Source organism: Trichogramma pretiosum, unplaced genomic scaffold (genome assembly GCF_000599845.2).
Source record: "Trichogramma pretiosum strain Unisexual culture from Peru unplaced genomic scaffold, Tpre_2.0 scaffold102, whole genome shotgun sequence".
In the NCBI taxonomy this organism is placed as follows: domain Eukaryota; kingdom Metazoa; phylum Arthropoda; class Insecta; order Hymenoptera; family Trichogrammatidae; genus Trichogramma; species Trichogramma pretiosum.
The window spans coordinates 302,422-328,314 of NW_019640799.1; the positions used below are offsets into that span (position 1 = coordinate 302,422).

At 41.7% G+C, this 25,893-nt stretch overlaps 1 protein-coding gene across 1 annotated transcript in view; it reads right to left on the minus strand.

Annotated features, from left to right (window-relative positions):
• LOC106653318 overlaps positions 1–25,893 on the minus strand; it is a 42,344-nt gene that overhangs the window by 1,675 nt on the left and 14,776 nt on the right. Inside the window, exons 4-15 of the mRNA XM_023458597.1 lie at positions 24,371–24,466; positions 20,092–20,467; positions 19,131–19,192; positions 18,815–18,963; positions 17,882–17,975; positions 17,596–17,761; positions 17,312–17,358; positions 17,033–17,170; positions 15,984–16,019; positions 14,093–14,286; positions 4,232–4,457; positions 2,223–2,352 (exon numbers count right to left, since the gene is read on the minus strand). Of these exons, the coding sequence (XP_023314365.1) occupies positions 2,223–2,352; positions 4,232–4,457; positions 14,093–14,286; positions 15,984–16,019; positions 17,033–17,170; positions 17,312–17,358; positions 17,596–17,761; positions 17,882–17,975; positions 18,815–18,963; positions 19,131–19,192; positions 20,092–20,467; positions 24,371–24,466 (1,714 nt within the window). The remainder of the gene's footprint in view (positions 1–2,222; positions 2,353–4,231; positions 4,458–14,092; positions 14,287–15,983; positions 16,020–17,032; positions 17,171–17,311; positions 17,359–17,595; positions 17,762–17,881; positions 17,976–18,814; positions 18,964–19,130; positions 19,193–20,091; positions 20,468–24,370; positions 24,467–25,893) is intronic.

The window sequence follows — 25,893 nt, forward strand, 5'->3', positions numbered from 1 at the left end:
GCATTACCCATAAGAAACGAAAATCACTTTCACAGTGGCAGTTCGAGGGCTCTATACAGCACTCACAAGACCAGAAAGGAGAAAAAGAAGAAGTAACGAAAATAATGCAATCATGCATTGACAAATCGGCGGTTGTATGACTTATATCGTTTTATATCGACTTATTATATCGACTTATAAAATTTGCCACTTGAAGATTTACAAGTACAGTTGCTCGACATCTACTGGTAGAGTCTTAAAGTAGTATTATCGTATTTAAATTGGTTGAAAATGAGTCTAACTTTTTATAAAAAATTCTTTTCTAAACCTTCTGTAAACTTTTATAAACTTTTAATAACTTCTATAAACTTTTTCTGACTCTTATTAAAGTCTCAAAACCAAATTTTTACATCAATTAATAAAAAATTCAAAATGCTCAGACTGTTAAAACTAACATTAAAAACCGCTCTTGACTTATACAATCATTTTTAATTTGCCACTTGCAGGTTTACTGACAAAAGTACTCGCCATCTAGTGGCGAAGGCTTAAAGTAATCATATTCTGGTCACCGAGTCGTACAAAAAGATATTTATCGATTTTCAAAAATATCAAGCAACGCAACGTCTGACGAAACACGATTCGCGACAAAGATGAGGCCATTCGCAGCGTAAATATATGAAAAATGTCGTCCTTACGCTCGGTCGAATAATAAAAAATATATCGTATTACAATAACTATTCGGATGTCAAGGGGCAATAAAAAAGGCTTTTATACACCGACGATCCAGGTCTTTTTACAAAATTTTCCGATAATAGCCCATTTGCGGAACGGTGTCGAAACCAGGTAGTATAATGCAACGCAATCAAGACACTCGAGACTCTCGTCGTCGTCGTGAAAAGTCCTCGAAATCGCTATTATACTCTATACCAGCGTGTGTATATACAATAAGCCGAGCTGCTGAGAAGGATTTTCGATCGCGCGAGAAAGAACGTCGTCGTTACACTATATACGGAAAAGTGGTGTAATCCATATACATATAAGTTGAAATTTTTATGCACACACACATATACGAGGCGATCACTCCCTCGCTGCTGTGTAATAGCTGAGGCAGGCAGTCGAAAATAACGTGACCGAGGGAATCGCGACGACGAACGAGACGAGAGGTGAATGTATACACACGAACTACTTCGCGTTGCAAAGTACACAACACACGAGCCGACGCCGCGTCGGCGAAGGGGAGGCTCGAGCGCCTCTGACATCGCCGAGAGATCGCGTGTCAAAAGGTTACAGCGGCTTAGAGAGCCTCGCGATAGCTTATTTCACGAGTTAGTGTCATCCTCTCCATCAAGACACGAAATCCCGAAGCGGGCCATTAAGACACGATGATGTTGCTCAACGCGTGCATTCGGCACGATGCACTGAAGACACACGTATATGCCCCAGAGCAATAATAATCCGTGTATGCGCGCGCGCGTTATTTATAATACGCATATTATTACTTGTATATGCGTGTATTTGAGAAAGAGGCCCGTTGCTTTTTTGGGGTCGTCGTTTCTCCTCAGGCTTGTCGTCGTCGTCGTCGTCGTCGTCGATTCAATTTACGGACATTTTTTGTACGTATTCGCATATATATACGCGCGTTCCTCGAGTCACCGACACCCTCCGGCTACATAAATAAGTTTGCCTGGCGGTGTGTAGTCTCGGCGATGCGATGATGCCACAGCCGCTGCATCTCGTCATAACGATAATTGCGCAATCGCGAAAAAATCGGTTCGGAATGCAGCGAGTCCTCGCGCGCGTACACACTTTATGTACAAAAAGTGCGTATATAATACACTGCTGTACTGCGCACTTAATTATTTAGCATTATGAGGCAGTTCGATTCACTCTTGAGAGTGCACATACACACGATATGTGTTGGTCGCGGTCCTCCGCCTTTCGAAACGCATAAATATTAACGCGCATTGAAATCACTTCTTTTGGCAGGAATGTTTATGCGTCTGATGCTGCTGCTGCTGGTCTCGATTTAACCCCAACGTTACGTCATTATCAAGTATATAAGAGTATAATTGAATTACCTCGTGCCATAGTAATCATCGTATCAAAAGCAGAACGAGATGGATGCGTTTTTTCATATTACAATGTACGAATGCATATTATTACGCGGGTGCGTACGTATAAATCGATCATAATTATACAGCGAATTTATATTAACGAGCTGTACGTGTTATTGCTGTACTCACCGAAAGGAATGGAGCTCTCATGCCTCTGATGTCCTCGAGCTTGACGCCTCCGTAAGCCGAGAGGATCTCTCGCTGTCCTGCGACTTCGCGCGCCCACTTTCGAGTCGAGAATTGCTCGCCGAAGCTGTGCCTGTTTGTCGCAAATTGCGGAGAAAAAAGAGAAAAAAATAATCGTTAGTTCCGGTGCCTCGAGTTTCGTCGTCGACGAGCGAGGGATAGTAACGAAGTGTGACATTTTTCAGTGCTAACATGAAGTCCGTGATATTAAATATTGAAAAATATTTTGACTTATAAGAATATTCTTACTTTGTCACTTGGGGATTTACAAATTATAATACTCGCCATCTAGTGGCGGCGAATTCAAGTGGCATTATCGTATTGATACAAATTTACAACGTCAATTAAATGCAATTCGCTCATTTAAATTAAATAAAATTATTTGAACTTTGAATTGAATTGAAAGTATTGAAACTTTGAAATTGAAAGGTATTTTGAATAATACGTTAAAACGTGCTTTTAACCATGGAATGAACGGTATTATTTCCAAATGCAAGAAACTTTGCTTTGACTTGTACAATTATTATTACTTTGTCGCTTGCAGATTTACAGATCTATATTACTCGCCATCTAGTAGTAGAGACTTTAAATGGTATTATCGTACTCAAAGTGGTTAAAACAATTAAATCGTCATTTTCGCGATAGATCTTTAGAACCCGAAAACTTTGAACAATCAATAAGTTAAATCTCTAGAAGAATATCACATTGTTCGATATCACATCGCTCGTACGCGCAGTCGCACATTTCGATGCTGTTAAGGAAGACTAGCACGTTTACATTTAAAAATGTATAGAAACGTGCTACTCTTCCTTAACAGCGTCGATTTACACACACATACGCACGTATAGCTGTCAATCGAGTACGTCATTCGTCGGTATAATTCAACAAGTAAAATTTTTTATAATGTATATCCCTATCCGAATTTTGAAATTGGTTTCAATTTATCAAATCAGAACTTTGTTGTAACGTGCCGATAAAAAAATTGCTACCATTAATTTCAATTAAGCTGTACATTTTTATATCAAAGAAAAAAATAGAAAAAAATTGTTTCTTCAGCTTCATTCGCATTTATCGGTATCGAGAGCGTTTAGTCCAGTTCATCTGTGCACGTGTACGCGAGCTGACAATAATGTAACGATTTACGTGCAGCGCGACGGTGTGTCAGTTTGTACAAATACATCGCACACGAGTAAACTCTTGCGGTGCAATTGTATTAATACAATATATAATATGGACAGTCTGACACATCGAACGGACGTTGCAATAGGTGATACAAGTCGGCGATCGTTCAACGTTTCAGAACACGTCTAAAAAATAGAGGGAAGCGCGAAGAGCCACGATCGCTAGAGCCGATATTAATCCCGACGAGGCAAACTGCTTATCGTTTTTTTTTTCTTAAATAATATATATGGTGGCAGAAAATTAGTCAAGTCCGCAAAGAGTATAGCAATATCCGATGTTAGACACAAATAAGCCCGGCAACACTTAGCATATAGACAGTCACGTCATGTTTTTTTTTTTTTTTTGTTACAATCCTGTACATGAAAACAACACGTGTGCCTCGGCTGCTGAAAGAACGACGAGCAGAGAGCGAAAGCTGCTGCGGTGTTACAGCCTGTGCACAGCTCACGTCGTCGTGCTTAATGCAGCGCGAGATAATATACAGTATATACCAGAGTCGTTAGTTTGTATAACGTATAAAAAGGTCCGATGTGACAAGACATGCACACACATACACAGTGAATGAATGAGTGAATGAGTAAGTGAGTGAGCGAGAGAAAGAGCCAGCGACATCCGACAGACAGAAGCATGAGCAAAAGAGACACACGACAACGCGTTCGATTATAAATACATAACAAGACAATTATTTGGGTCGGATCCTCCTCTCGGATCGGTATCGCGGTGTTGTATAATTTTTCTGCACACCGCGACGATCGTGTTGTTATACTTACGAGACCGTGTGGGAGGCGATCTCATGGCCGGCCGCGTAGAGATTCTGCACCTGGCTGTAATCGGTCCACTCGTGCGACACGTACATGGTCGAAGAAATGGGACATCCGTTCGGGTTCTTCCTTCCGTTCTCGAAGAGATCGGCGTACAGGCCCTTGTTCAGATCGTTCACCGAGTCGTCGAACGTCAGCAGGACGATTTGCGGGATCTCCTCAGGCAGGTAGTCTCCTACATTTGGATTCGAGGGGGTTTTCGAGGGGGGTTGATTTTTTTTACGCATCGAGTCGTGTTTTTTTGGTTGTCGTTTTTTGTCGGTACAGCGTGCGTGCGTGCGTAATCGATCGATAAGTCATTGAGTGGTTTTTTTTTATTGTGCGTAAGTTGGCAGATAGGAGAAGAGAGAGACAGAGAGGCAGAGAGAAAAAAAAACGAAATGAGTTAGTTACGTTTTATAAGGCATTATTATCAACATTTATATATAAAAAGACAATAGCAATATGTATTAATAATATATAAATATTTATGTAATGAATATGTATTATTATCACATGTATTATACATTATGTATTATGGTGAATGGGTAACACACGAATTTTCTGCTCCGTTTGACCCCAAAACCACCTCGTCACCGTTGTCGAGCCACAGCCAGCCAAGAGTGAAAATGCAGCGCATGATACGATCCTTTTGTTGTTGTTATAATAATATTATAAATTGTAATCGTGCTCGTGAGCACGTGGGCAAATAACACACACGCGAAATGTACCCGTTTTTCTGCCGGAGAAATTTTGCCTCCGTTTATGTGTATACGTATGAGCGATAAACATGTATGAAATGTTTAAATGTTTTTAAATGTTTTTCTCGTATTTAACTCGAGCGTATCTTGGGTTCCATTTTCTCGCTTGGCAGCATGTGGGCAACGACGTAGAGTATATAGTGGCTTATGGGGATTTTATATTTTATTTTAATGGATGAGAGACGTCGCGGCGCAGCAGCACGTGCCAAATGTATATACGTTTATAACTGTATAGAGCCTCTCTTCGTGCCTGCTTCAACTATATTTTGCTACTTATAGGCCTTTCAGAAATCGTCATCTTTGGGATGCTAGTTGGCTTTGGTATATATAGTAGCTGCAAACGACACGAGCAGCTGTAGTTTCATTTTCCGCGAGAGATGCCTCGCTTTTCGCGCCGCTGAAAAATGAAAGCTACCTCGTGTATACCGTAGTAGTAACACCGATGCTACATCCAGACAGAACATCCCGTTAATGACCGGTGCGCGGCGCAGCTCATTGGGCCGTCCAATGCGCGCGCCTCGGTGCTCTTTGATTGATTGCAGCCGATGTTAATTTTATGTCGTCATATTTCACGCGGACGAGGCATTGAAAATCACTCAGCTGCTGCTTTTAGAAGCAGCGAGAGAGAGAGAGGGAAAGCATTGAAGAAAAAAAAAGAAAAGCACGCGTAGCGTCGCGTGTATACAATTTTGCGCAATTTCACGAGATTACACGTGCGACGAATTTCAATCGTCGATTGGGTAAATGCGCATATCCGATTATCGCGCGCAAATTGAAAAGAGTTACGAATAAAAGAAAAAAAAGATGAAATACGTTTCGAGGTTGACAAAAAGTCTTCTTTTCTCTTCATCCTCTTATTCCTTTCTTTCGGGAAAGCCGCATACCCGAGGCCCCGATTGGAGTCGAGTCGAGAAAATGAGCTACACTCTACACGTATGGAAAGGCAGCCCTGACGTTTTTACATTATATATATTATACATTGGCAGCGCAGCTTTAACACACGTACATATGTGCGCGACGTCGTCTCATAATCCTGTTAAAAATGATCAATGTCCCAAAGAAGAAATCGAGTTTGTGCATATTATTATTTCAGCCGTAGAGTGAGAGAAAATAACAAACACACACAAATATGCATATGAAATATTCACCATGTAGTTGCGATATGTATGTATAAAAGCGTAGTATATAGCAATATGCATATGCTCCGTAATAACGACGTGCGATATATATTATGCGACGCGCGTGCGTAAATAGCCACACGCACACATAATGGTCGGCGCACTTATATGCCCATACGAAACACCACGAAAATGCATAGAGATAGACATCGGCTAGTGGTTGGAAGTCGTATCTCTCGCTCTAACTTTCGTGGTTTCGTTCGTTAACTTCCGGGCCTGCGATCACTAGTGGAGTCAACATAAGTGCAGCAGTCGATATTCCCATGGATCGCAGCTGTGTGTATATAGAATAATGATCCAACTTGTGTATATAATACACGATCGCCAACGCCGAGTGTACAAGTCGTGTGCCGTGCCGTGCTGAGCTGCACGCGCGAAAGTGCAGCTATGCACTTCCGACTTTTATGTATATGTTGTGCGTTAATGCAGTCGCAATTGATTCGGCGATCGGCCCGCGATAGTCAATTATAACGCGTCTCTGTACACACGAACACATACTACTACGCGCGTGCGATAAATAACTTTCTGGGCCGAAACTCGGACTTCTATTCTAGGCTCTCTTATCGTTTTCGTTTCATCGCGCGCAAACTATCGTGTTCCGTAATAACGTTATACCTCCTTTCCGTAGTAGTAGTAGTAGTAGTAGTAATGATTTAACATGCTAACGACCCGCTGATCCGCGAAATATCTCGCGCGCGGCACGCGTCCATCCGTCATCTTCTCGAAGCTCGATCTGCGGTCAAACCGCATAGCGGCGTATTATAAATCGGGAGCAATGACTTCGCGGAGCATTAATCTTTTTTTTTTCTTCTCTCTCGATCCATTAACTCGATTATGAATATCTTTATATATACGAGTGAATTTTTTTTCCTATATCGTCGTCGTAGTCGTCAAAGTCATCACACACGACTGCAGTGATGTACACTTACGAAACTGTGTGCGAGGCGAGCTCGTGCCCGTCCGCGTAGAGATTCTGCACCTGGCTGTAGTCCGTCCACTCGTGCGACACGTACATCGTCGCCGAGATCGGACAGCCGTTGGGATTGCGCCTGCCGCGCTCGAACAGGTCCGAGTACAGCTGCTTGTTGAGATCGTTCACGGCGTCGTCAAAGGTCAGCAGGACAATCTGGGGTGTCTCGTCGGCCGTCAAGTGACCTTGAATATCGTTGTTGTGAATATTTTTTCGAATTCTTGTCGCGTGATACTTTACACCTTTTCTCTCGTGTCGTTTTTTTTTTTTTGGAGCATTGCACATAATCGATTTCTTTTCGTGGTTACGCTTAAGCTTTTATTCTTTGTATTGAGTATACTCACCATACATAAAAATTATGATTTATTATGAAACAATTGTATAAAGCTCAAACTGGCAGAAAAGTGATGTTTCTTAATTAGATTAACGATCTTCATTGTTTCTAAATAATTCATTATTTTTATCGTCGCTAGATATTTTAAAGAGTAAAAAAATGTTCATTAGTAGTCATAGAAAATATATTTCCATATGAAAAATAGCAGCAAAGATTATGACAGAGTTGGAAGTTGTGCATAATTTTTCTATGGGTCTATTTATTCGTCATGTGGTACACATATGCATATTCAGCTTTCTCCTAGTTATATTAAAGTCATGGGATATACGTAGAAAAAAAAATATCTTATTTTTTTCTTCCTTTTTGAACGAGCGTAACTTCCTTGCGATCGTTAATATGCGATGAAAGTTCCGCTTGAATTCGCAGCACGTATGGGAGTGTGACAAACGCGCTACCGATTCAACATTTCCATTTGCTTGCAAACAACAGTCACGTGTGTACGAGTTCTTTATCTTTCTGCGGGGACTATTCGCTGATGAGTAGTGACACGCCACCTATTGTCAGCAGCCACGAAGCTTACGTTAGATATCGGGTATCGTAAACAACCTCAAATCTTCGGGAGAGTAAAGTACAATTTTCAAATAAAAATATGTAATCTCTCTAAAATTAAAAACCTTTTGCACAGAGTACCTCGTGTACAGTCTATCACAGGTAAAATAAAAGCGATCGAGTCTTCGAAGCTACAAACGGCGTTAATAAATGACAATTGTTTCCATGATTTCAAGTTGAAAACTTTCTCATCGTATAATACACCATAATAAGAAGCGCCGAGGCGACGATTTATGATTATCATCATCGACGTCGTGCGTCGGTTCATATTAATTCTCCCGCTGAAATACGGAGGCGCGAAGTAATTTTCGCAGTCGCATTATCTATGGAAAAAGAGACAGAAACAAAAGTCCATTCGACGTTGCGTAATTTCGCAAAAGGTAATCGAAAAAGTTCGAAAAATCCGCTTGTATTATATTATATATTCCGATATCGTCGCGTAGTAGCGCGCGGCGAAATTTGCATAAGTCGAGCTGCTGCCGCCTCGATCTCGGCTCGAGCCATTAAACCGCGCTACCGTTCGGCAATCAATCAACGAGTCACGCGGCGCGTTAAAGTTTGTATATTATATACCGTGAAAGAAAAACAAAAACACGTCTCGTCGAAGCTCGAATACAATGCCGATGTATATACACTGGCTTGTGCACCAGCGTTTTTATCCCTTTCGCTATCTTTTCTCTCTCTCTCCCTCCTCCTTAACGATTTTCTCCCCCGCTCGCGCGTGGGCAGCAGTGCGCGATCAACCAGAGCTGCTGCTATAATATAACGAAAAGAAAAAAAAGTGTCTACGGCCTGCAGAAGTCGTCGTTGCGCAACATGCGCAGCATAGTGCAGGCCAGCGTTTTCTCTCTGGCACGTGGCTAAAGACACCGATGCAGTGTTGGTAATTCTAAATTTTCGAACTTGACGATTAGTTAAAGAGATGTTCCCGTTAAGCTCGATATTATAGCATTAACACGTTGATACGGGATCAGGAATTGTCACGCCTGAATTTGTGTGTATCTCGAGAAGGGAGGAAGTCGAAGCCAGCGAAAGTTTGCCTCTCTCTTTCTCTCTCTCTCTCTCTCTCTCTCTCTCTGTGAGAATGACGTTAATTAATCCGAGCCCATACAAACAATCGATACATTGAAACGCGCGCATACATATAAAACGCCGCGCGTGTATACAGATATGGGCGGTCACTTTTAGATCGCGCCCGAGAGATAAGCAAACCTTAGTTATTTATGTGCTGTATATTTTGTTGGTTATATTCACCGCACTCGGTAGTTCCGAGACGACATATAAACTCGCGTGCAGTTTTCGGTGGCAACGCAAAATTATAGATGCGAATTTCGTAAATCCGTGACATGTATTACAAGTTGTCCGATAATAAGTGAATACTCGCGATACGAAATTTTTGCCTCGACATCTCAGAAACAAATTTTGGCATATTCGCGGTGGCGTATGATAATCAGGCCAACAGTATACTTCGGACACGCGGCTACGGAGACATTAAAATACAATCGCTGCACGCAATCGCGGTACACATAGACAGATAAATGGAGCCGCGGCGCGCGGATTTAATTAATTATGTATCCACCCGCGCGCGCAACGAGCTGTGTGCTATACGAATGCCAGCCACCCCCTGGATCATGAGTGGCGGATTGTATATGTATGCACGAATGCGAGTCGAGTTCGTATCTGTGTTACGCAATCGAGCAATTGAATAATGATAATTCGGCCGTATTATACGTGTGTACGTATGTATAATATGCGCGGCACTGCACTCCCACGCGGGGCGCAGCAGCAGTAGTAGTAGCAGTGGCTGGGCGAGCATATTTGACTCGCAAAAGTGGCGGCGTCCGATTTTTCGCATTTCGCGATCGCTATCTTATTTCGTCGGCTGCAGTGCACTGCACACACATGTGCGCCGCACTGAAAAGCACACTTGGGCGCGTAAACAATCGCAGCGGCAGCAAAAATCACACACGCGTATACACAAACCAATTATACGAGTCGAGAAACGAGAGCGAAGGACGCCAAGGAGACTTGCAAAAGTGGAAAATTTATATTTATTGCGCCCTTTATATATTTACACGCTAGCTCGAGTTTGTCAAAAGCGTCTATTATATGCATGGGAGCTGCTGCGGTGCAGTAATACCATATATCGACGTGGCCGCGCGCCCGTACCGATGATTTGCATTTGGGCGACGCAGTCCAAACACTTTTCAGTCTCATTTATACAGCTGGTTATTAGGCGCACGACTTATCGTTATGGCGTTCGTGTCCGCGTCCGCGTGTGTAGGTGCGCGCGCGCTCGAGTTTCCCTCCGCTCGTAAAAGTCGAATTTTCAATACGTATATCTAATAATGCATTCATTGTGTGCCAGAGAAGCTGGAGCTGGTATAGGCTGCGCCCCACGTGCCTACTCCAAAACGTAGTAGTAGTGGCAGTAGTGGCTAACGCGCGCAATTGCGTAATTACAAGGGAGCTCGCGAGAATTGTGCCCGCGTTCTCGGACACGTTTTTCGACGCGCAAAGAATTGCTATTATCTTATATTTATAAACAAACGCGCGCACGCATTGCTATATACACGCCCGCTCGCCGCAATAAATTCGTATCTGTAATGCCACGAATTTACATCAAAGTTCGGTCGGCTCGACACATGTATGGATTTATTGTTTCGTCGGTATATGTAAGTGTGTGTATACATTTATACTTATACGCGCAAATGCATATGAATAAGGATAAATAACACACGCGTTTTATCGCTCGTAAACGATCGATGATGATTTCTTAACTCGATTCTTTAAACTTCGATTCAATTTTTGTGTCTGCGTGCTATGTGCACTTGCGCATTGAGAAACTCGATGCACTACATAGAGGCGCACAGCAACAGCAACCAGCGTACCAGTTCGCGGATAAAATTGAAGAAAAGAAGTTTTGCAAAAAATTTGATTTATCATTTCAGATAAAACAAGACATGAATGCCTAAATTTAGAAGGCATTGGATTACTTTAATATTTAATATTTACTTTATTGAGGCTAAGGACTTAAGTCCACCATAGCCCACAGGCAGCTGTACAGTATAGTATTACTATAGTTTATGTATTATATGGAACTATTATAGTGCTTTTTTTTAAATCGAAATTAAAATTTTTTCTTGAAAAAATCGGTAATCAACCACTTCACTAAGCCAAGTTTGCTCTGAGATTATGATTCTTGAATTTTACTTATTCGTTTGTGGAAATCGATAATTGGTTTATTCGCCATCTAATGGTGTCGCTTTAATTACTACGCGTAGGATAAGTACATCGGCAACTTTAGTCGCGGTTCACATCTACACAGCAGATTGGCAAATAAATTGTCAGAAAATCTAAATACAAATATATTTTTCATGCGAAGCATCATTTAGCAAGGCAGAGACACTGGTGATGTCTTCGCCTCGATGTTACAATCTTAAAAATTTTATTTGTCACACATACGAGCTCGCCGAGCATAATTCAAATCGAGTGGCATAAGGCTCGACTCGAGTGTAATAGTCACGACTACTACAACATTTTTCCTTCCTCTCCAGTCGCGGACTGCTGCCTCTCCGCGTATACACTCGAATCCACGCGATCGCGCGTATTATGTACACGAAATGTTTTTCCTCGTCCGGACTCGAGATCGACGCTACATACGCACGTAAGTACATTTGCGTACATATGACATTAGGAAAAAGCAAAATGCGATCGCGAGCGGAATACGACGCACCAACACACACTCACGCGCGCACGAATTATGCGCCTGTGCGTAAATGGACAGCCGAGGATTATATATTACGAGTATAAGGAGTCGTGCGTGTATGCGGGCTTCACTTTCGTCGCGATCCACAATGCACACGTGCGCGCACATACTCGCACGGACTCTCTGATGGCAATTTATATGTAGATATGTATAAGAGACTGCAACAGTGGCCACCGCGTAATATGTAACGTTAGAATCGGAGAAAGTTTTTGCGCGGCTTTCCTCGGATCGATCGTCAAAATCAACATTCGAAGCACACACACGTACACGTGACGTTGTGCGCGACGTTTTTTTTTTTTTACTTGGCGCACGCCTCGGTCGGACAGCGAGGCTCGATTAAAACTAATTTTTTGCAGACCGCGATGTATTTTTATATGGGTATGCAATAAACGATTCGGTAGTTCGATACGATTGGCCGCGCGAGAATCTCACTGGAGTATAAATAGTGTCGAATAATTTATCTTCCTGCGGGGACTATTCGCTGATGGGTATAGTGACGCGCCATCTATTGTTACCGGCCAAGAAGCTTGAGTTAAATATCAAATGTAAATAAATATTCCTTACATTTTTAAAAGAGATATTGAATACCACCCGACTAGGTGGTCAGTGCTTTATTACCCTGCAGGGACCGTCAAGTGATGGGTACTGAGACGCCATCTACAGCGGCCAGCTCCGAAGCTTGGAGCAAGCGAAACTTGCGGTACACTTCGGCGAGTGTCTTATCGCGTAATTCGCGAATATTAATTCTCACAGACAGCAGCCATAGTGTTATACAGAGCAATAAATTTATCCGAAGAGTTTGCTGGCTATGTAGATGGGTAAATATGAAACACATAATTTAGGCTACAAATGCAACTTTTGTCAAAAACGTTGGCAAACATACATGGAAAAAAAATGTTACAGCTCTGAGCGAGCGCTTCGAGAGATCTTTCGAGGCAAAGTTGAACTTTGTTATTCACAGGGTTGAACTAATTTTTATTTCTTTGTTTCTCCCTCAAAAATGCAATATCCCGCGCCCCATCGTCACACGCGGAACGAAAGTCTCGTCGATCACAAAGCAAGAAAATTTTCAACGGGTGAGCTAGCTACATGGCGCATAAATCATGTATTAATATGATCCCTGCGCGCAGGTTCACCCGTGTGTGAATGTGTGTGGCATTACACGCGATATCGTTGGCTCCTATCTACAAATGCAGCACAGGATAAACACTTGTTCCGTATAGTTTATAATACACAAATATACACAAATACACAGGTAGAGATGTCGATGGCAGATAGAAGAAATCATTATTATTAGACACGTAATTCTACGATTTCTCTGCGGTCTATTCCGTATAGAGGCGCGTTCGGTATAAGTTATTACAGATATGGCCGTATTGCCAACCTGTTCGAATCATATAGATTACATATTTTCGCGGTAAAAAGCCATTCTTATAGCTGCTCCATAGCGAAGGTTTTTATTACGAATATTATTCCGCTCGGCGCAGCTTTGTCCGCGGCGATGTCGACGACGTTGTGTATGTGTGTATATATGCGCCGCTGTGTTTATAAATTGCATTAAAATTATCGCGAATGTATACAAGAGAGAGAAAGAACTCGAGTATATGTGTATGTTTAGACGATGCTCGCGAACGTTTATGATTTCTCACGCTGATGGTCTATATAAAAGTTCTTTTTTTTTAATGCGCGTTCTCAAGACCCCCCTTTAACTTCATTGATGACTGAGCTATATTTTCCTCTGACAATGAAGACAATCTTTTCAGCTCTTCTATGAATGTGTATGCTATGTTCGAGTGTGTGCATTGACAAAGACCAACTTTTTTTCTGCTGCTGCTAAATACAAATAAAGTCCAAACTATTAGATAGCCAAACGTACGTCGTGATGCCTTAATTGGCATCCTGATAGACAATAGTTTTAATTAATGAAGCGGTTCCTAGTTAAAATTTTTTTTGATTGATTTTTTGATCGCTAAATACAGTGGTATGGATAAAATAATTAGTAGCTGCAATACTTCCTATGCTTTCATTGTGTTCATTCGACTCTTGCGACCACGCGAGATACAGTCAAGTATTCGGTACTACAGGTAATGAATTGTTTGTGCATAAACTTCCAACAATGCCCATGATTCTTTGCTTCGAAGTTCATTTCAAATATATTTGTGTATACAGAAATATGTAAAAAAAAAATGGAAATGAATGATGGTACATACCAGGAATGTCCGGACCGCCGCAGTTGCAGTCGGGCAGCAGGCAGACGTCCTTGCGGCACTTGGCCGCGGGCTTGTCGGGCGTCGGGGTCGGGTAAATATTGACCGGCCTCTGCGGTGGGAATCGATAGATGTCGACGAATTCTTGGGCTTTCGAGACGATTTCCGTCGATGGCTTCAAGGTCGGTCGTAGGCGTCTATACGCATTAATAATCGTTCGATCGTTAATATAATTAAATAAAATCGCTCGTTTACGTGTGACTTTTACGTAACTCGAGCTCGCGAGCGCGTTTCAATGCGCGATCGACCGTTGTTGTTATTATTTTTTCTTTCTTTTTTGTCTCGCTCGAGCTGCACGCGCGGGTCAGGTGTGTCGCAACCGCCAGAGAGTGAGAGTAAGAGTAAGACAGAGAACTCTTGTGGAGTTATTTTTACGATGCGCTTTCGATCGAATATTTACGCATCAAAACTGTTGAAGCTTTTGCATTGACATCGATTGTCTTCTTCTACTTTTTTTTTATCAAATTCATCATAATTATAATTTTTTAAATTCACGTTGACTGACGCTGATAACTCACGCACGCGACTCAATTAAATCGAGCTTCGCGGCTTGCCGCTAGGTGTCTTGTTGCCACCCATCAGTGAACAGTCTCGGCCAGGGCATAAAAAAGTTTATTATTTAACGAGTTTAAGACATTTGTGCTGAAAATTAATTATTTAACTTCTACGAACAAAATTAAGATTGGATCAGTGCAAATTGCTTAATTTCAAGCCGGTATCGTGTATCTTGAAAAATATAATTTGTCAAATATAAAGATATACACATTAGAAAACAGTCCACGCGTGTGTCGATTTAAAACTGCTGAATTTTCTACGCAAAAAAAAACCAATCGATTTCTATATACTCTCTTTTCTCCGTAAGCGAGTAAACGTCGCGATCGTCTTAACCGCGTGACAGTCGATATATTTGCGACACGAGTTGAGAATATGTTTTCAACGACGTGCTCGCGTCTGTTTTAATGGCGCGAGCGTAAAAAAAATCTCGCTACATAGCCGCGATCGGTTCTACTTTACAAATATTTTTATTGTCTCGGGTGCATCTCTGCGCAGCGCGAAAATTATGTAAAAAAGACGCTCAGCAGCGAGATCGAAGTAGAAAACCAATCGATCGTCTTCGTCGCGAGAATCCGACGAATTCGATGCGCGTAATAACTCTCTAGGAATTTTTTTTATCCTATCCTAGACCCTACGGTAAAGGGGGAGTAAAATTTACAGCTGCGCCATTCGTGATTTACTGTTCGACTAACTTATTATTTCAAGTCGCGCGGCCATAGGTAAGGTATACTTTCTCTCTCTCTCTTTCTCTCCCCGTGCGGATAAACGTTCGAGACATGCTTGTCATTTTTATACGCGTTTCGCGAGCCTTGACTTTAACAGTTTTTTTTTTTTAATAAAATTTTTATTTTCATTTTAATCACCCGCGTCGCCGTCGTCATCTTATGCGCGCGACGACGACGACGACGAAACGACCATAATATAATATAGCTCTAGCCGCGTACACATACACACGTGTGTCTGTGTGTGAGTGCCGCAACACTTTTTCTTTGCATCATTTTGGAGCGTGTGTATGTGTGCATAAGCGACGCGATAAATTTTCTTTATGAAACGTTGACCTAAATCGAGATTATCTTGAATTAAAAAATAAAAAAAAAAAACAGATGAAAACCGCGCGCGTCTGGTTTAAATATATCGAAGAAAACCTGCAGTCTAGAAAACCACAAGCGAACGCATAATTTTATTACACAAATCGATCGTGCGAGCAGCGCGAGCAATTATAATATCCTTAACGAACGTATATCATAAAATGAATCGGGTATATTATGTTATAGCTTACGGTGGTGCAGTTCCGCGATTGACTTGTTGGCGGCTCCTGTGGATAAAACAAACAAAGAAAAATTCGTGTTAATAGCTGCAGTTATGCGTTCAAAAAAAAAAAGACTATAGTAATATAATGACAAAAGTCCGTTGTATATATCATCGGCAGCTGCCGTGCACCGCGGACTTTTGCACAAGTTGCTGGAAGAAAGGAAGAAAGGAAGAAAGTGGCGCGCGGGAGTTTCATAAGGCGTATCACGTACGGCACTCAGACTTGAGATGTGTGTGCATATACATGTGTACGAATGCAGCAGCAGCAACGGCTCGTCGATATATGCACGTTACATATGCCGCGTGCGAGAGTAGTAGTACATAAGCTGGAGTCTATAAGTGGGTCTTGGCCGACATTGAGCAGCAGCAGCTACACACAACAACGTGTGTTCGATTGTTTAGCGCGCGAAATATGATCTCTCTCTCTCTCTTAGCTTCTCGCGCAGGTTTATCCGCGTGTGCTGCTGCTGATCGAATCACGATGCAAGCGACCGACCTTGCCCCGGTCATGTACGTAGGTATATATCGGTACTGTAATTTTTTTCCGCTCGACTTTTCATTCCGTTATAATAAGCGCGCGATTGTCCAGCTTATTCATAATACACTTGTGGATTTGCGGCTCAAAATATGTAAGCGCGCCCACGATATAAAGCGAGTCCAACGAGATAAAAATTATAATTGTGCAGCCTGTAATACCGCTGTCGCTCCAGCAAAAATTTTTATGCGAACATAACTTAAAACTATGTCGGCCTGAAACTGATAGTTTTTTATAGGCGTTAAATAAATTTAGCTACCAGCGGGGACCACTTGGTGATGGGTGTCGCCACGCCGTCTAGTGGTCAATCACGAAGTTGAATTGTTCCAAGTCGCGGACGGTTTCCATCGGACCCGCGTATCTCGTTTCGTTATAACTCTAAACGTTCGAGGCTCGTATCACGATGAATCACTTTACGTAATTTTGCGGCCGAGATCGATCGCTACTAGTAATAACCGATTTGTTTTTTTTTTGTGACCTACCTGAGAGGCGGAGCACTGGCCGAGTACGAGCGTGGACTGGTCACTGGCGACTGGGTCGTGGTCGTCAGGGGAATGAACGTGTCGATTATGGCATTCGGAGTCGTCACGTGAACGACGGGATGGCTGATGATGTTCGGTCTGCGAATAATTCAGAAAAATTCAGTTTTATTCGAGTGCACGAAGAAAAATCGTATACGAATCGTATACGCGAATGAGAAATTGTAAACATTTCTATACGATGTATTTGTTTACGAGCAAATCATGTATGTGTATATTTACCTGACAGAGTGTCCATCAGACAGGCGGAATTTGTTTTTGCTCAGATGCTGTAAAATAATCAAGAAACGTATATATTAGATGAGTTTTAATGCGCGCATTGCGGTTTCTACGGCAGTAGCAGTAAATGCCGATCGAAATGATTTATTCATGCTCTGCGCTCAGCAGCAGCATCAGCTACTATAACAGGGACGAATTTCACTCTTGTCTCTCTCGACGACGAGCAGCTCGTTTGTATTAGTCGAGAGAGAAAAGAGCGAAAAAAAACGTCTTCGTTTATAACAAACCTGATTATCGTAGATGTCGTAGTCCTGAATCGTAACGTCCTGATTGAGATTGTACTTGTCGGCCTCGTGGACGTTGATCTTCTTCGGCTTGATGGAGAACGGCTTGGAGCTCGGCGACACCTCGGCGCGAATGTTCACCGGCGGGGGTGGTGGTGGCGGTGGTTGATGCTGCTGTTGCTGCTGGTGCTGGTGCTGCTGTTGTTGGTGATGCTGCTGGTGCTGTTGCTGGTGCTGTTGATGTTGTTGCTGCTGCTGTTGATGCTGATTTTGCTGCTGCTGGTGGTGCTGTTGGTGCTGCTGCTGTTGGCGATTGAACTGATGCTGAGGTGGTGGCGACGGAATGGAGAGCGATGCGTTCAGCGCGTATTGATTGTAATCGGCTGCAAAATTAAAGTTGACATTAATGTAAAAATATGTATACTTTCTTTAAGTATTTTTTTAATTAACGATTTTCATGCAATTTTTTTTTTTACTGTGTTTCACCGAATAGCATATGTTGCACTTCTCGATCGAAATTTTTCTCACGTACATCAAAACTAACAAATTGATCTAATAATTCATCCGTACACGAAATTAATATCAACGGCGCTCTGCAGTCCATATACAGCGCAGTCGTTGTTGCTACACATATAGATTAGCTGTAAATCATCTGGGTACACACGCAAAATTGAAACTTTGAAATAGATTAAATAGCATATTCGAAAAACTTTCCACGCTTCTCGATAAATCATTTGTCTAACTAGCTCTCGTGCATATACATAGACACAAATATAATTATTGCAACAACGCGCGCTGCTCGGCGCGAGATGATTTTTCAATTCGGAGAGGAATTCGAAGCAAAAATAATTAACAGCTGCGAAAATCAACCGGTGCATAGCAGTATACACGCGGCTAATGGATATATAAAAACATCGTTTGCCATTGTACGCCTAATGCCCGTAAAAAAGTTGCTTTCGTTATAACTATATACACATGCGTTGCGTAAGGCGCGCGAGTAAATTTGAGTTTGAGAAAAAAAAATCGTACTCGAAGATTGACTTTCACGAGTGCACACACAGGTGCGTGTTTGCGTTGCTAATATTTTTTTTTCTCTCTCTCTCTCTTTCGGCCGCGGCTCTTGATTGACGTGCGCGTGTGTGGTATACACACTGCTCTCTCGGCGAGTACGTGTGTACAGTATATAGAAGTGCACTCAAGAATCATCGAAATATATACATACCGTCGTCCTTGTAAATGGAGACGTCGTCATCGTAGATGGTGTAGTAAGGGTAGCTTTGGTCGGGCTCGCTGAAGTACGACTTGGAGACTATCGGCGCCGCGGTGGAGGCGCTCGCTTTGGCGATCCTCGGTGCCTCGGACGACACACTTCTGGTAGAATGAGAGAGCGCAAAACGTGAGTTTGTTTATATGAATGTGTATGTGTGTAATTATAAGTGCAGTGGGATGGAGAGAAAAGGTCAACGAACTCGGAGTTTCGTTCGTGAGTCTGTGCATGTAACGTTTTATAATTATAATCTATATATAAGTTTTTGTGCACTGACCTGTAATGAGTTTCTTGTTGGCCTCGAGAACTAACGATACGGTCCTTTTCTCGTTCCTGTAAAATTAAGCAAAGATAAGATATCGATATTTATCAACTATATTGGTAATTTTCAGTCGGTCTTGTTATCGCATGACAATGAAAAAATGCGCGAGTCGCATCGAACACCTTTTCCCGCGCTGTCATAAGTTACTACATTACACAGCTCGTTGTGTGTGTGTGTGTGCGCGTGGACTATGTGTCGAGTTTACCTCAAAAATCCTGCTCAGCAACTGTTGTTGTTCGCGTGGCGCGGAAAGCATTAATTACTCTCGCTACGCCACGCTATCCTAGACGCGCGAGTTTTCTCTCGATTTTCCGTTTTGTGCGCGGTGGCGTGCGCGCGCAATAATGATAGCCTTGAACTTAATTTATTACCGAATTTCGTGGCTCCGTATACATGAAGTATACGTAGGAGAGCTAGAGCTGCGATAATAACTGCTTTTAGCTGCTCGAGCGCCTCATCGTGTGTTTCGCCGCGGCAGCTTCCGCGTTTTTGAGTGAGATTTTCTTCGTTATCTCTCTCTGTGCTCTTAACCAACGCGCGCGAGCACGAGATCATAAGAGCAGAGAGACTCGCGAAAACGTCGTTTTGCCTTTCGATGTTGGAGATTTTTGGGGGAGCACGTCTGTATGTGTGTGTGTGTATGTGTAAAGTAACGTTTCTACGCGGTCTGAAGTTAAACTGCACAAACGGCGCAGATCGAAAGGCGAGATTATTTTAATGTGTACGTACAGCGGCAAATTAAATTTCAATCGGCTGATACATATAACCGTCTTGAACGGCTGAGATCGGTAGTGGCTTGATTTTGACTTTGACAGTCTTACGTCGTAAGTGAGGATCGATTTTGAAGCAAAGATGAAGGTCGATGCGACTACGGCGCTAATTTTAATTAATCGTTCGTAATATAACTCACGGAAATGATATTTCTCCTGAGGCCATCTCGATCTCGGGCTACTTGACCGACGGTCGATGGCTGTCCGCGATAGACTCGCTGCTGCCGATCGCTCTCGATTTCCGAGGCTGGCTCGTACTCGTCGTCGTGATACGTGCGCTGCTGCGACTGTTGCTGCTGTTGTTGCTGCTGTTGTTGCTGATGTTGTCGTTGGCGCTGTTGATTCTGACGCTCGATTATGGCGGCCGTCGACGAGACGGTGATGGATTTCGGGAAGGCGCGAGGCTGCTGTTGGTGCTGTTGATGCTGCTGCTGCTGCTGTTGATGTTGCTGCTGCTGCTGAATGCGCTGGGGCTGCTGGTGCTGATGTTGCTGAATGGATTCTGCCTTTTCGGCTCTGCAAAATTTCAAATTGAAGAATGTATTTTACTGTTGGTATGCAAATATAGAAACTCTGATGGAAATGCTCAACATTTTATGGATCATTTTTGAACACTGCAGTGTGTGTGCAGTTGTGCATGCAAGCCAGTTAATAATCATTTATTTTGAAACATTTTTAAGTGCTATTTTTTGACCATTAGGTCTTTAGTAATGTTGATCGTGTATAGATTTGAATAAATGTTCATACACGAACAAAAGGTTTTCATCGTTTACACCGACTCAATAGCTCGTTGTGTCATTCACGGAAAATATCACTCTCGACACGTCGAGTGTATAACTAGTGGCAACCCCAGTTGCAGAATGCTGAGCAAATATAAAACTTAAATTCAATATTACAACCTAGTTGCTGACAGGACTGTGTAGCTCGAGCTAGAAATACATACACGGTATACACATATTTTTCTATCGGAGAAAGCGAGCGTATTATACGATACGTATATATAGCGAAAATTAGAGCAAAAAAATTGTTTCGAGTTAAAAATATATATAAATAAATTCCGCAGCCACAGCGGCGCTTCCGTGCATACGTTACACGCTTATTTAAATAAAACTCGTGGGTCGTATTTTCATTTGACCGTACGCAGCGGCGTGCTTAAGCTCGAATTTTACGCTCTCTTTTTCAGAGGTAAAATAATGCGCATACTTGGCATATACGTTCACATGTATAAATTCAAAAAGGTGGCACTTGGAATTATTTGTTGAAGTTCAAGTTTTACTAATTCCTGAAAATGTCGAAATGTAAAAGAGTTCAAATTTCACTTTGATAATGGTGTGACCCCCAACACCAGAGACCGCAGTTGAAGTGCACCGGCTTTTTTCCAAGGAAAATTTCCACGGTATACACCACAATTTGAGTTTTACTCGTGGATTCGACGGTGACATCTATCGGTAGTCTCTGAGTCTAAATGTGTTAAATCTGACTGATATCATTCACACGCCGTCCACGTGTCACAATTGCTTCGATCGGCGCGAGGTGGCGAGTGCGCGATAAACATAAACACACGATCGAAACAATCAAGTTGATGGTATAAGTAAAGCAATAATATTTTTTAATAATATCTTCGCGTTCAAGGTTACTTTGATCTACTGAATCTGATTTATAGATTCGGCTATTCCTCTCGCTGATCGTTTATAAAGAGTTAGTGTCATGGCGGCAGAAGCTTTACAATACGCTGATAACGAGTACCTGCCCCTTCAGCTTATTTTGTATACATTGCCTTCAACTCGCACAATATTTTCTCTCCTTCTTTCAATTCAGCTCTAACTCTCTGCTTCCATATCGGACAATAATTTAAACGAGCCAAGCTCCGCTCTAACGAGAGAAAGACACAGAGAAAGGGAGTAAATTTTCATTTTCTATAATATACATTATGACCACCGGTAGCTGCGCGGCGATTGTTTTTTAAACTTACGTATAATATAGCGAGCTTATCATCGGGACTTATCTGCGAGTCGCGCGCCAAATGCGGGGGTATATATTCCGCCGAGATCCGATAAGGCCGTTAACGTACGCGTGCGTTCATATATGTACGTTATTATGACTGGTTCGCGCCGACGCTTTTTCTTCATTTTCTATACGTGTATACTCGCGAGTCTGATTATGCGCGAGCTTTTCTTCTGTACAGCGTCCTTGTTATAAACGTTTTATCGGATTTCGGGCTCGATCAGTTTTATAATAATGCTGTATATTTCGGACCGCCAATTGATCCCTTTTTATACAGGATTTATTGGATCAACGCTTTATGCGGGGTGTGTCGAATAATAATATAAATACAACGTCTCGATGAGCGTATGAGTAATTTATGATATATACGTTTTTATCGAGATATCGGCTTCGAAACTATCGTTTTCTTTCAGGATTGATAATTGTTATTCAAAGAGTCTACGTATACGAGAAGGATAATTCTTTTTTCTCTTTACAGGCGGGAAAAAAGCGCGCGTACTCGTTGTTGTTGTTTCTGTTGTTGTTGTTGTTGTTGTTGCTGCGATACACGATCTTTTTGAAAGTTTATGAATAAAATGCGCATAACACTTTGTGGGAACTCTGACAGCGAACTCGAGAAAACGCAGACACATACACGTGCATTCGTAAATGAAAAAAGAAAAAAGTGATCGATCGTACGTATACTGTACAAGCGTCGACGAGCTGTTCAATAGTTAATTTTGCCGGCAAAAGTAATTATGTAGTTAAAAATCGATCAACCGTGCTCGATATTATAACTTAAATTTGAGAGTTACGTCAGGCGCACATATATCTCTTTTTCGAATTACACTCGGAGAACTCGTGGATGTGGAAATGCCTTGTATTTTTTTTTATTGTTTCTCTTACTTATTTTCGTTTGATATTTATTTACTTTTTTTCTTAGGCTCTTTGCTATACGCGCGCAATCGAACTTGATTCTGCAATGCAAAACTGCGACTAGATTGAAAATATTCGTGTATATTTGCTCGGCCAACCGTCGCTAACAATAATACTAATCATTATGCAATTTGAGGAATTTCACCGCAAGAATTTTTTAACGGATACGATAGGCTGAACGATCGAGGAAGACTATCGATGACAAAACATCTTATCCCCCCCAAAAAAAAAAAAAAAACAGACACCTCACTACCTGTTGTCTTTTCGTAATTGTCGCACACACGACTTAATTACATTACCCGCGAAGAATGTTAATGAAATCAGTGTGTATACAGGGCTAGGTGCGACCGCTCATACATCGATATGCGATTGACAACTTTTTGCAAATATTAACTCGACTCGTGTTTGATTAATCAATTGCTCGGGTCCGCGCGCGAACTGTCGGTCTGCCGCTGTTGCTTTTTTTCTGCTTATTACACCTGCCACACTCGACGTAATTGAATATATATATGTACGCGCGCGTTGCGATTTGTTTTTACAAATACGTAATTATGGTGCCTCGCGCACGCGCGTTAAACCGGTTATGAAAAATAAAATGGAAATTTCGCGCGCACCGCGTTTCGAACGATTTATACAAATTTATTTTTTTTTCGTCCGCTAATTTCGATCATCGTCATCGGCCAATGAACAAGTGCCAATCGATCGATTAATCGAGTCTTGTGCAAAATGGAAAGTGGCCGCAGTGTGCGCGCACCAGCGCGAAATGCATCAGAAAAATTATGCGCGCGATTCGACACTTAGATAAAAGCCCAAAAGAATGCCGCGAACTGCAGTGTAGTGTCTGACGCGCGATCGGCACTTGGACACATGATGAGAGATTTTTATATATATTATACAGATCGAGATCGACGTCTGAGCGCGAGATCACGTCTGCGATTTTCGAAAATGGTAACTAAGCTCGCGAGTCAAAACGAGTATATGAAAAATATTCATAGGGGCTGAAGCGGACAAAACTATCCAATAAGTTAACATTACTGGATTGTCTCAGAAAGTAGAAGTATCTTATACAATTATTTCCACTTTGCCACTTACAGAATTTCAAAAGAAGTTGGTGGCCATCTAGTGATGAAAACTTAAAGTAGCATTAATGTTTTTAAAGTGATTGAAAACTGGTCTCAGTTTCGTAAAACAATTACATTTTCATTGTCAGATCATTTAAATTTACCTAATATGTGTAACATGATTGTAACAAAAAAATGACTAAAAACAAGTCAATACATGGTATGACTAACTATATTTAAAACATTTTAAATGGTATTTTTCGGTCACCATGACATTATCGATGTTGAGCATTTCCGACATAGTTCAAATAGTTTTTTTTCAATGCACCACGTTTCCCAATGCCAAAAAATCGTTACAACAATCAAAAATCAATTTTTTAAGTGATATTTTATAGTTAAAGTGAGGAACACACTCAATTTTTATACGTAAAAGCACTACCTTTCAAGAAGTGGATCATCGTCAAGGTCCTTGTTGGGTGCGCTGTTTTCAGGACAGCCGACGTTGCGAGGCCAATCGCAAGTCTGCAGCTCGTGACTGTAACAAAAAAGGATAAAAAAACGTTATACATTATTCAAATTGATCGAGAAACGACTCAAGACTTCTTCAAATACTTTATTCAAAAACTTGATGTAACGATTCACGTGCGATTCAGCTATACACGTACAGGATCGAGAACGTCGATTTTCTCCCATTAAAATCTATTTATACGTACGTTATGTACAGTGACGAAATGGAGATGTACGCGGCCCAGTTTGTAAACAACATCGGCTGCAGTAACTGTGCAAAGGTTAACTGCTCGTCCGCCGGGCGATTGCCTAATTACTTGTTGCCGCGGCTGCTGGTGCAGTCCGGAGCAATGCGGGGTCCGCGCGGCGCGATGCATCGCGAGCATAACATAACGGCAAGTTCAATAAACCAAGATCGCCGCACCGTCGAGCGCATGTGTACAACATAAATGAATATGTGTGTCGAGACTGCACTGCCAGAAGAGGAAGGGAGGGAGGCGCCGACCGGGAGCTAATCCTGCGAAAGCAAAAGTTCGCGTCCTCCTGCTGTTGTAGTACACAGCGTATAGAAAGGAAGAGTAAAAAGAAATCAGCGCGGAACGTGTCCAGTGTACGATAGACGGTATACGCGTAACCGAATGAATAATTTAGCAAATAAACTCTTCGTCTGACCTTATGTACTATGCGCTCGTCTATCCATTCCAAGAGCTCGAGTACGTGTGTCTATGTGTGCGTAAACGTACGCAACGTGCAATTACCCGCGTACGGCACGCATCGCCGTGCACTTTATGCGAATTATAATGGGCTTAGAAATCGAAAGTGTGCAGCAACTCATGTTTTTTTTTGTTTCAACGTGCGCTGCATATTGTGTGTGTGCCGCGAAGGGGGCAGCAGATCGTAATACGGTATCATCCTTTTTATTCGTTATAATGGGTAATTATTAAACATTTAGGCGGATAAATAATAAATCACAGGTCATAATAAACAATAAATCATAGGCATATCCTTACTTGGACTTTTCACAAGTCTTTGGATATCCACAAGTCACTTCAAAACCATGCTTTGAGTTATATGCAATTATTTTGACTTTGATGCTTGTGGATTGACAATTAAAGGTTCTCGGCATCTAGCGGTGGTGACTGGTTTTAATCATGATTAAATTTTTAATTCAATAATTAATGCAACAATAAATTAGTATCGAAGCTGGAATTTTCAACCTGAACGTTTGTCAGTAAAGATTTAAATTTTGTTTAATATAGAAAAATAAGTCAGTACTGATGCATTATTTTTCTACAAAGATCCTCAGTAAAAGTATCTCGAATAAAATGCAGCGTTGGTTATTTTTATTTCATCTATATTCATTTAATTTTATTATTACATATAAGGAATTCGTCAAAACTCGATGAAATAAAAATTACATTGGAAATTAAGCTTGGTTTAGCAAGAAAAAATTAA